This window comes from Lactuca saligna, chromosome 7 (genome assembly GCF_052625555.1).
Source record: "Lactuca saligna cultivar CGN05327 chromosome 7, ASM5262555v1, whole genome shotgun sequence".
Taxonomy (NCBI): domain Eukaryota; kingdom Viridiplantae; phylum Streptophyta; class Magnoliopsida; order Asterales; family Asteraceae; genus Lactuca; species Lactuca saligna.
The window spans coordinates 88,672,976-88,684,961 of NC_136423.1; the positions used below are offsets into that span (position 1 = coordinate 88,672,976).

An 11,986-nucleotide genomic window follows, 5' to 3' on the forward strand; every position below is an offset into this window, starting at 1 on the left:
AAAACCAAAAAATACCATATGAAAAAAAATTAATTGAAAATAACCACAAAATGATATATGGTCAAATCAATAAGTGTGACATGTAGCAAAAAGTTCTTTATTTATTAGGGAGGATTTGTTTAAATTTAAAAGATAAAAAATATTTCCATTATAATAATTCATTATTTTTTTTATTTTCTTATAAATTCAAAGTTTTCAAATATTTTGACCTTTATATTTAATTTTTTTTTTAAAAATTAACCCATGTAATACACAGGTCATATAACCAGTAAAGTAATCTAACTAACTATTACAAATGAGGTTTTCAAAAAAAAATCATTATTTTTCAATTTTTTAAAAATAACTATTTTCTCTGAAATGCCTCGTTCTGGAGTAATGTTTGAAGTGCCCCGCATCCAAATGAAATTAGGACCAAAAAGCTAAAAAAAGACCATAAATTACATGCATAGTATGTTAAATTAAAAAAAATAAAACATTGATAATAATACAACATCAATCCAAATCTTAAAACTATAATAGCAAGTTCTGATTTTGAACAATAGTAGAAATACAACAGTTATATTTTTAAGGGTAATTTAGTAAATTTGTTAGTTCTGATTTTAAACAACAGTAGAAATACAACGGTTATATTTTTAAAGGTAATTTAGTAAATTTGTTATAATACATAACAGCTAAAAGCTCCAAAAAAACTGCGAAAGCCCATTGCTGAAAGGGCCCTTAACCAAGAAAACCACAAAGACACTTACGCAATGCAATGTCTAGCAATTACAAAAACACACACAAAAAAAAAAAAAAAAAAAAAAAAAAAAAAAAGAAAGTGATATACAAAACGTAAATCCTATACCTTACTTGTGTTCATTATTAGCACATATGTCTTAACAATTACAAAAACTCAACATAGCATATCAATTGGTGAACATATACCATGTTTGAAAAAAACAAAGTCAAGTTTACAAAATAACAAATGAAACATCAAAATCATGATCAAGCACTTAACTTGTTAACCCTAAAAGAGGCCATAACTTTACGAAGATCATTCTCTTCTTCTACAAATACATTTTCAGGCACTTGTAGTCTCAATTCATATAATTGATTGTTTTCAACTCCAAGAACCGAAAGATATCTCCTATTCCATTCCATACGCACCACTCTATCTTCTGGCATAACAGCCAACTCATTATTGCTAGCAAACGACTTTATGTTTACCTAAACAGAATAAGACCCAAAATCAAAGAGCTGAATTCAACATTTTTGATTTGTTTATGATTACATCGTGTAAATAAATCAATGAAAGTAAAATAGTAGATATTTCAAAGAAACGAAAGTATAGGATGCTATAATTCATTGGATTTTTGATTTTGGAAGAATCTAACCTCAATTTGGTAATACATCTTCCCATCATCAGCAACTGTAGAAGAAGTAGAGAGAATACTTGATTCACGCTTCACCCCAAGCCTAGTAGACATGAATTCTGTCAAATACTGTCTAAGAACAGCCTTTCCTGCTTCTTCAGGTGGACCCAAATCTTCTACACTCTTGTATTTCGATGATGAAGGTGAGGATACTTCAACAGAGAGGTTTTCGTCAAGAACATAAGGGTCTCTGAAGAATATGTCAGCATTTGCACCTCGAACTTGAATCCAGTTTTTAGGATAATCGAATGAGTACCCATCAAACGAATCTATATATTCCTTGAATCCTATAGTTGATTGAGCAAATGCGAAATTGCTCTCAGTTTGTGAGAATAGGCAACTAGAAAGGATCAAGGTGCTCATCAAACTCCTCCTTGGAACTACAAAAGCTTTAGTCTGATTATATATTAGAAGAGCAGATAATGAAGGTCGAATGCATTTTTTATACCATCATAATTGAAGTCAAATCGATTCGTATTGATAATCATGGCGTTGGAATTTGGAATTAAAGTAGGGTTGTTGATGGGATAGATAAAGTATTAGAGAGACTTACGGATTGCAGGTTGCAAGAAAGAGAAGAGCAGGAGGCGGAATTGGAATTGGAAACCATAGCAAATGGAGCGACACGTGTCGGCAGCATCAGCAGGGCGGTGTGGGCGGCGGAAGAGAGGAAATGAGGGGGAATTGAGCGGAGGACGGTGGCAGTAGGAGTGGAAAGGGGTCGGAAACCGAGATGGTCTACTATGGTTACAGCCATCCGACTGGATTTTGTAGAGATAAGAAACTAGCGAGGGTGTGTATATATCGGGGTTTTATCAATGAAATGGCCGGGGTATTAGGTTGGATTGATTGAGTTCCTTGTTTTCAAAATATGTGTCTGAATAGTCTAAATTAATTTAAATTCAAACAAAATAAAATTTGGTTCGATCGGTTTTTATAATTTAATTTCTAAAAATCAAAACATTTTAAAACGATATATAATTATAATATTATCTAACTTTACATAACAAACAAAAACAATTTATTTAGTTGTGATTTGAAATTTATAAACAACTAATAAGAAGATATATTATAATTAAATATTTTATAGATAGAAAACTTTTGAGAAAAAATGCATATTAATGTTTTTTTTATCAGGTGAAACGTTTTGAACCTATTTAAAAAAATAAAATAAAAAATTAATAAATAACAATAGATATATATTATAAATAGATTTATAATAAATGTTTATTCGGTTTTTTTGGACCATTCAGTTCTTATTTTATAAACCAAAACCAATCCGAAATCCAAAAAAATAATTCGATTTTATTGAAAGCCAATCCAAAAATCTGAATATCCGAACCGAATAGCCCATTCCAAATTGTCCAATTGGATAGTTTGGTTTTTATCTGAACAGTGAACAGCCCTAGAAATGTCCACTTACTTTTCAAACATCAAGCCACATCGTTTTGATAAGAACAAATTACACGAATGGTCCTTAAGGTTTTGTTTTTTCTTTTAAAGTAGTCCATACGAAACTTTTTTCCCTTAGATGATACCTACGGAGCAAACCTTGCACACAAATAAGTTTTATGAATAATTTTATTAACAGATTCTGTTAAGTGTGTGTGAAAATACGAAAATGCTATTTATTTATTTATTTATAATATTTTGTTAATTTGAAATTAAAAAAAGTGGATCCCACCCCTTCTCTCTCTCTCTCTCTCTCTCTCTCTCTCTCTCTCCCCTAGACAACATCCTCCTCGCACCACCACCGAAAGTACCATTTTCTGATGGAGCACCACCAGCAGAACCTTAACTTCAGTTGTGTTCACCTCCATCCCAACATATGTATAAGCTTACTCCATTTAAGGTTCAAACCTGTATCGGAAAGATCTCCATCGCCGTCACATGTTCTAGCCGGAAATTCGACTCTCATGTGACATATCAGATCTGGACATCACTGTAACCATTCTCGCCCAGACACGTCACTATTCTCACCAGTGGTTTTGAAGATTTCCAAATCCCGTTTGTAGATCTAACCTCCATCACCACCATCTGAAAAACCCTAACCATAACACCGTCTGGAAGCCTTTCCCTATAACAGATCTGAAAAATGCTCTGATCTAAAACCCTCGAACCAGACGACATTTTCTAGTGAAGGCAACAAAGGAGGAAGGGGTAGAACTCTGGAGAAGGCGAAGGAAAGGAGTTCGTCTGGAGGTTTCTTGTGGAGTTAAGTTTCAGATGGGTTGGTTTTCCAGTTAATCTTGGCGATAATTGTGGTTTTCCGGACCTAAGATGGATCTACCCACCTCTCTAGATCTAACATTCGTCTTCTCTGACGATCATACCAGCAGAAGAGGGAGACAAAGAGACAAAGAAATTTTGGCTTCGCCTTCATCGGAGTTCGATGGAATCCAGCTGTAGGGTGTAGCCTTATCGGTCCAGATAGGAGCTGAGTTTCATCAGGTTAACGAAATGAAAGATGTCGGGTAAGGTTGGAGGAGATGGAGGTGGTTGGCGGCGAATGGTGATGGCAGACGGGGATGGAGGTGTTCTTCAGATTTTAATCATTTTATGTATTTGTTCTTTGATACTATGTGTATATGTGTTTGTTTTGAAAAAGAGATAGAAAGAAAAGGTAGTAGGCAGAGAGAGAGAGAGAGAGAGAGAGAGAGAGAGAGAGAGAGAGCCCTACTTTTTTTTTTAATTTCAAATTAACAAAATATTAAAAATAAATAAATAAGTAAAAAGGGCATTTTTATCTTTTCACACACACTTAACAGAATCTGGTAACAAAGTTAGTCATAAGGATCATTTGTGTGCAAGGTTTGCTCCGTAGGTACCATTTGAGGGAAAATGTTTCGTAACGACTACTTTAGGGAAAAAACAAAACCTTAAGGACCATTCGTGTAATTTGTTCTATTTATAATTATTTCCACTTTTTATAAGACATATTTGGGGTAGAGAAAGGTTTCAATTCTGAAGTTCTTAAATTTTAATATTTCTTTACACTCAACCTCATCTCCTAGCCCCCTCAAGAGGGAACGCTTCCCTTACCGATATCCCCTATCGGCTTGTATTGCACCTGGAGGTAGTTAGTTAGAATCACATGCTGCCCTTCGCTCTCAAGAACAAGAACAGAGCCGGAAAGGGAGTTAGTTAGAATCGCTAACCGACAACAATACTTCTATGCCCTAGCCCCCCTTCATATGGGGGAACGCTTTCCCTCGCCTACTAGCTGACAAGAGCACAAAAAACAAGACAGACTTAGTTAATATCGCAACCTCTCTAACAAAAGCAAGAAGCATGTTGAATGATGATATGTGTATTAAAATAATATTAATTTTGTTAATTTAAATATGACATATGTCATCATTTAATATGAGTACGATGATATGTAAAAAGAAAATATTATAGGATATTTAATTTGGAAGGTCTTGACATATTTTTGTTACAAGTTTGGTATTTTACCAAACCTAAAAAAACTAAATTATTCTTCTCTATTTCATTTATATTTGTTATTTATCTATTAAAAATATTTATTAAATAAGATAGGAGCCACTCCCACCTCTCACCTTCACATTTCCTTAAAACCTATACATCGTAACCATAGTTGCTAAAAATGTGTTTGAAGTGGTTCTTATCTTTATGGTTTGATCATCTTCTCCTTCATCAAAAAAGGTTGCAGGCGACCCGCCCCTTACATTTACCTTTACCCACCATACCTTACCTACCCATTATTTCCTCATTTCCCCGATTTCCCTATTTCCCTTTCAACATAAGTAGACAGACAAAGGAGATTGGAGAAAATCACTACCACCCATACATCATACTAAATCACCACCATATCTACTACAAGATAAAAAAAATACCCCATCAAATTTCTTTTCGAACCAAAAATCCAAACAAGAATCAGAACTAGAAATTCAAATCAGAAAGCAAAACTAAAATCAATCCATTAAAACAAACACCTCAATCCATTCAAACAATAAATCTGTCACAACTAGCATTTTAAAGTTAGGAAATTCTGTCCATGTGTAATAACTTCTGTTGTATCTTGTAACCCTAAGTATGATGTTATACAAGTTATTTATTCAAAAATAACCATTCAAGCCAAAACTCACTCATGAAAGCTCTAAACCTAATTGAATACACTACATTCACTCAACTTTGGGCTTGTAACCCTAACTTTCCGGTTCAAATCTCTTATTGGGCTAGGATTCATCTATTGGGCCTAATGGGCCAGTAACCCCTCAACTTGGTCCTTTTGGGCCAAGAATCCTCATTTGGGCCCTAGTTGGATCCACATTCATTAAGCAATAGTATTTTGGGCCATAAGACCCTTCATGGGGCTTATTGGGCCGACAACCACTCACATTGTTTCTATGGGCCGAAAACCCAATTATTTAATCACATTGGGCCGAAAACCCATGTCTTTTACTCTTTTGGGCCGTAAACTTGTATGTGGGCCCAATGGGCCGAAAAATTTCTTATTGGACTTAAATATACTCGGTTGCTATTCAAATCCAAACCCAATATTTATTTTCCCCTCTCAAATTCTCGATTTTAATAAAAAAAGAGTTTATTTGATTAAAATTGGTGACACCTCACCATTAACCCATATACACCCATGCATATTATACAGCAAGTATCTATGCAAATGTTACACCCCCAAACCGTGGAAACGAACGGCGGAAACGTCCGGGGGTGGATGACGTCATGCGTAGTATCACAACAATTGCATCATAGTAATCAAAGTAAACACAACCATTACATTGCAAAATGAATATTTACATCTGTTTGAAACATAGTTTGTATACATCAAAATGAAAACAAAGTAAAAGATGAGACTTCAAAATACTCCGCCTTCTCCAAAAGCTGGCAAGGGTACCTGTCTATTTTTGTCCTAAGAATACAAATGATTATTGGAAATGTATCAGAATAAAGCTGGTGAGTTCATAAGCATGTTTTTGTAATGAAAACTAGTCACTAAATTTGTATAATTAATTCATTTTCATTATATGTAAAATATCGTTTGGATCGAAACCCTGGTTACCACCAGTATGTAATATGTACTCAGTTTGAAAACCCTGGCTACCATAAATGATTCGTACGATTGGTGAGTTTTATGACCATACTTAAACTTGACACGATGTAAAACGGATGCCGAAATCCTTTATTTTATTTTTCACCCGTAGACCTGCCGGTCCGCCTGTAGCAAGCAGCCAGGTGCAGGATAGTCAGTCCCATTATGGATCTATACACAAAAGCCACGCTTTCCCTCTAGGAAATTATGGTTCATAAGGGTAGTCCTCCACTTAGGTTATGTTGTAAGCGCCCAAGGATGTGTCTCCCAATAAAGCTGAAGACTTTAGGAGTAATAATATATAAATATACCGACCTTCGTCTGAAAATCCAATTTATGTTTTTGTAGAGTAAAAATAATTATACTTAAATAATTATTGACTGTTGTACTCTTGTAATGAAATCCCCAAACTATACCCATTATAGTTTGATTGTTAGGTTAAGTTCGTGAAATGTTCAGGAATTATGCAATTAAATTTGGAAAACCATCCCTTATGCTCTACATAATTCAAAAGGGATCAGGTATCTAAATGCTTTATGAAAATCGTTGATTTGTACATATTGCATAAGTTTGACTTGTTGGAAACCTTTGTGTTTGTCTTGTATTCCCCCCTGAAAACGTTTAAAAATCATAAAAGCGTAGGGGTATGACCTCACAGTTTGTTGGATGCAAATGATTGAACTGGAAGATCCTCGAGTTGACGTACGTGGCACTTAACGGAATCCTAATTTCAATAAATACATATATGTATCTAAATTAGCGATTACGTTAGATAAAGTGTTAGAAAAACACTCGTTTTCGGTTAAAGAATGTTACCGGTACTTGGTTGAATCGAGGAGACGGGGTTTTCACCACTTAAGAGGTGTTTACAGCCGTGAATGAGGGTTTATGGCCGTGAATTTGGTTTGTGGCCGTGAACAGGGTTTATGGCCGAGAACTGGGTTTGCGACTGTGAACAGGGCTTACGGTCGTGAACTGTTTTTTGAAGGGTTTACGGCCTTTGAAGATTTGAAGGTTTTACGTCCGTAAACTCAAGAATAAAGGTGCTCAAATTTGGCAAAAATGTGTTGCAGATGCTCCCAAACGGCCTCAAACGACGATTTTTGATGTTTTTCGGAAGAAAGGAGGGGTTTTATGTGTTTACGGTCAAGAAAGTTAGAGAGAGAAGGAGGGTGTTTTCGGCCAAAAAGGTTCAAATGAGGGTGGTGGTCCTGTATTTATAGACTGGAGGGTATGGTCGGTGGTGGGGTCCACTTGGCACTGACCGCAAACGGGTTTACGACGGTACACGAGTTTACGGCCGTAAACTCTTCCTGGCCGTGAACACAGTGTTTTTCGAGAAAGTTTGAGTTTTCGCGTGATTTCCGATTTATTCCGACTCATATAAAATACATATTATTTATTTAAAACGTAAAATCTTTCTCAAACCAAAGAATTTGACGGAATTCAATAAAATCCAAATTTTATTGACGGAAATCGGGTAAAGATAACGGAAAAAGTTTCGGGTTGTCACATCATCCCCCCGTTAGAGGGAATTTCGTCCCGAAATTCGAACGTAGAATACTAATCATGGACTTGGAAAGAGATGCGGATATTTTTGTTTCGTCTGATCTTCGCACTCCCAAGTGAATTCAGGTCCCCGCTTGGCATTCCAGCAAACCTTCACTATCGGGATGCGACTTTGCTTTGTTCGTTTGATCTCTCTGTCCATGATTTTGACCGGTTCTTCCACGAAGTTGAGGTTTTCGTTGATTTCAATATCATCGAGAGGGATTATAAGGGTCTTGTCGGATAAAAACTTCTTAAGATCCGAGACGTGGAAGACTGGATGAATGTTGCTAAGCTCTTGAGGTAGACGAAGTTTGTAGGCTATGGGACCGATCCTAGCAAGGATCTCGAATGGTCTTATGTATCTCGGGTTCCGCTTTCCAAAGTGTTCCAAGCCTTTCCAGGGTGAGACCTTCAACAGAACACGGTCTCCAACCTGGAACTCCAAGGGTTTTCGTCGTTTATCGGCGTAGCTCTTTTGTCTGTCACGTGGGCTTTTAGTCGTTCTCGGATTTGTATGATCTTTTCGGTGGTTTTACAGATAATCTCTGGACCAGCGAGAGTGCTGTTGGGGACTTGCCCTTTGGCTAGCTGTGTGTCGCCCACCTCAGCCCAGCACAGAGGGGATCTGCACTTGCGACCATAGAGGGCTTCGAACGGTGCAACCTTGATGCTGGTATGATAATTGTTGTTGTAGGAGAACTCAACCAAGGGTAAATGGGTGTCCCATGACTTACCAAAGTCTATGATACATGCTCTCATCATGTCTTCCAAGGTCTGAATGGTTCTCTCACTCTGCCCATCTGTCCGAGGATGGTAAGTTGTACACATATCCAGCTTAGTTCCAAGAGCTTTCTGCAGGGACTGCCAAAATCTTAAGGTGAACCTGCTATCTCGATCGGAGATAATGGACACAGACACACCTTGCAGTCAAACTATTTATTGAATGTAGATCTGCATGAGCTTTTCCATCTTGAACGTTTCTTTGATTGGTAGGAAGTGAGCGGATTTTGTCAATCGGTAGACTATTACCCAGATGGTATCGTACCCACTCGAAGATTTGGGTAATTTTGTTATAAAATCCATATCAATCCTCTCCCACTTCCACTCAGGTATCTTTAGCTGCTGAAACAAACCTGAGGGCTTCTGATATTTGACCTTCACCTTGGCGCAAGTCAGACACCTGCCTACGAAGGTAGCGATCTCCGCTTTCATGTTTGGCCACCAATACAACTTATTGAGATCGAGGTGCATCTTGTCCGAACCTGGATGAATGGAGTATCTGGTCTTGTGAGCTTCATTCATGACAACTTCCCTGTAACCACCAAACTTTGGGGTCTAGATCCGGTCCATGAAATAATAGAATCCGTCTCCCTTGATCTCTAAGTTCTTTTCCATTCCTCTCAAGGTTTCACCCGACATGTTCTCTGGTTTCAAAGCTTCTAGCCGAGCCTCTCTGATTTGTGCTGATAAATGGGAATAGATAGTCATTGTCAGTGCCTTCACTCTACGACCTGAGTACTCCTTCTGGCTGAGGGCATCTACTACCACATTGGTATTGCTGGGATGGTAACATATTTCGCACTCGTAATTGCTGAGTAGCTCTACCCATCGCCGTTGTCTCATGTTCAACTCCTTCTGGTCGAAAATATGCTACAGGATTTTATGGTCAGTGGAGATAGTGCACTTGGTTCCGTAGAGATAATGTCTCCATATCTTTAATGCGAAGACCACTGCTCCCAACTCTAAATCGTGAGTTGTATAGTTGACTTCGTGTGCTTTCAGCTGTCTCGAGGCATAAGCAATAACCTTTCCCCGCTGCATGAGAACACAGCCTAGGCCCTGACTGGATGCATCACAAAAGACAACGAAGTCCTCCGTCCCTTCGGACAAAGATAGAATAGGTGCAATGCATAGGGCCTGCTTCAACGTTTGGAACGCAGTGTCTTTCTTTTTACTCCAACAAAGGGTACACCTTTTTGAGTCAGAGTGGTTAAGGGTTTGGAAATTCTGGAGAAATTTTGGATAAACCTGCGATAATAGCCAGCGAGACCCAAGAATTGACGGATTTCTGTGGGCGTCTTCGGTGCTGACCAGTTCTCTATCGCTTTGATTTTGGAAGGGTCAACGTGTATGACTTCCTCGCTTACCACGTGACCTAGGAAAGTTACTTTTCGAATCCAGAATTCACACTTGGAGAATTTCGCTTATAGCTTCTCCGCCCTTAGAGTCTACAGCACTAACCTCAAGTGTTTTCTGTGGTCTTCCTCGCTTTTGGAATAGACAAGTATATTGTCAATGAACACTATTACGAACTTGTCCAGGAAATGACGGCACACCCGATTTATCAGGTCCATGAATACCGCCAGTGCGTTGGTTAGACCGAAGGGCATTACTACGAACTCGTATTGACCATATCGAGTCCGAGATGCTGTCTTAGGAACATCACTCTCGTGGACTCGCAACTGATGGTACCCTGATCTTAGGTCTATTTTTGAGAAGTAGCTGGCTCCTTGAAGCTGATCGAAAAGGTCATCGATCCGAGGAAGAGGATAACGGTTTTTGACGATGAGCTTGTTTAGTTCGCGATAGTCTATGCACATCCGAGAAGATCTATCATTCTTTTTCACAAATAATGTCGGGGCTCCCAAGGGTGAGGAACTCGGTCTGATGAATCCTTTGTTGAGGAGCTCATTGAGCTGGCTGGATAACTCTTGCATTTCTGCTGGCGCTAAGCGGTATGGGGATTTAGCTACGAGGGTAGCTCCGGGAATTAAGTCGATGCGAAATTCGACTTGGTGCTCGGGAAGGATTCCCAGGAGCTCTTCGGGAAAGACATCAGGAAAATTGGAGACTTCGAGGATGCTCTCGAGGTCTTTAACTTCCTGTTTCTCGTTAACAACATGGGCTAGGAAGGCATGACACTCATTTCGCATAAATTTTTGGGCTTTGATGCACGAAATGATATGGAGGTTCGAGCTAAGTTTATCACCATATATCATGAGGGTTTCACCAGAGGGAAGATTGAGACGAACCGCTTTTTCATAGCAAAGGATATCAGCATGATTGGGGCTCAACCAATCCATGCCGATGATGACATCAAAACTCTTTATGGAAACATGCATAAGGTCGATGGGAAAGGAATGGTTGATTAAGGTAAGGGTACAACCGATGAATATGTCGTTAGTGCTCTCTTTCTTTCTGTTAGCCATTTCGATGGTAAACATTTCGGTTAAAGGTTGGGGTTTATGATTGAGAAGATGCTTGAATGCATGAATAACAAAACTTCTCTCCATACCAGAATCAGAAAGAATGCATACATAAGAGTTGTCAAGGAGGAACGTACCCGTAACAACGGTGGGATCTGCAACTGCTTCCTCCTGATGTATCACTAGCACCCTCTCTATGTTACCAGTGGTTGTTGCCTTAGGGCAGTTTCTCTTGTAGTGTCCGACTTCTCCACAACCATAACAGGCTTGACCCATGCCTGCTCCAGAAGCCTGATTGGTTGGTTGGACTTGTGTCTTACAGCCTCGAGTTGTGTGAACCTTCTTGCCACAATTGTTGCAGAGAATTTCATGGCATGGGCCGGGATTATGATGGTAATTGCACTTATCGCACCAAGGAAGGGTACCAACATATCCATTGGTAGGTGCTTGAGTGGCAGGAGTAGCGGTGGGAGTAGTAGCAACGTGAACTGCCATCGTTTGCTGTTTCTTTGTGGGATCTTGCGAAGACTCTTTTGTTGCTTCCAGAACTTTCTTTTCCCACCACTCACCTTTGCTGGTTCAGGAGCGGCTACTGCTGCATCGAGATCAACTCTGTGATCTATGAGAGTCTGCACCAGGCACTTGGCGCTGTCAAAAGTGGTTGGCCTAGCGGCCAAGACATTTCCTTGCATTGGGGGCGTCAATCCCCAAATGTACCTCTCTATTTTCTTGCTCTCCGGGGTGAC

General features: G+C 38.7%; 1 protein-coding gene across 1 annotated transcript; it reads right to left on the bottom strand.

Moving 5' to 3' along the window:
- Positions 1-823: 823 nt before the first annotated feature.
- PPD1 (Photosystem II reaction center PsbP family protein) lies at positions 824-2,215 on the bottom strand. The gene is made up of 3 exons (XM_078966516.1): positions 1,966-2,215; positions 1,374-1,808; positions 824-1,206 (listed from the first exon to the last, which is right to left on the bottom strand). The coding sequence occupies exons 1-3, from the start codon at positions 2,167-2,169 to the stop codon at positions 985-987; spliced, it is 861 nt and encodes a 286-aa protein (XP_078822642.1). The 5' UTR covers positions 2,170-2,215; the 3' UTR covers positions 824-984.
- Between the last annotated feature and the right edge of the window lie 9,771 nt (positions 2,216-11,986).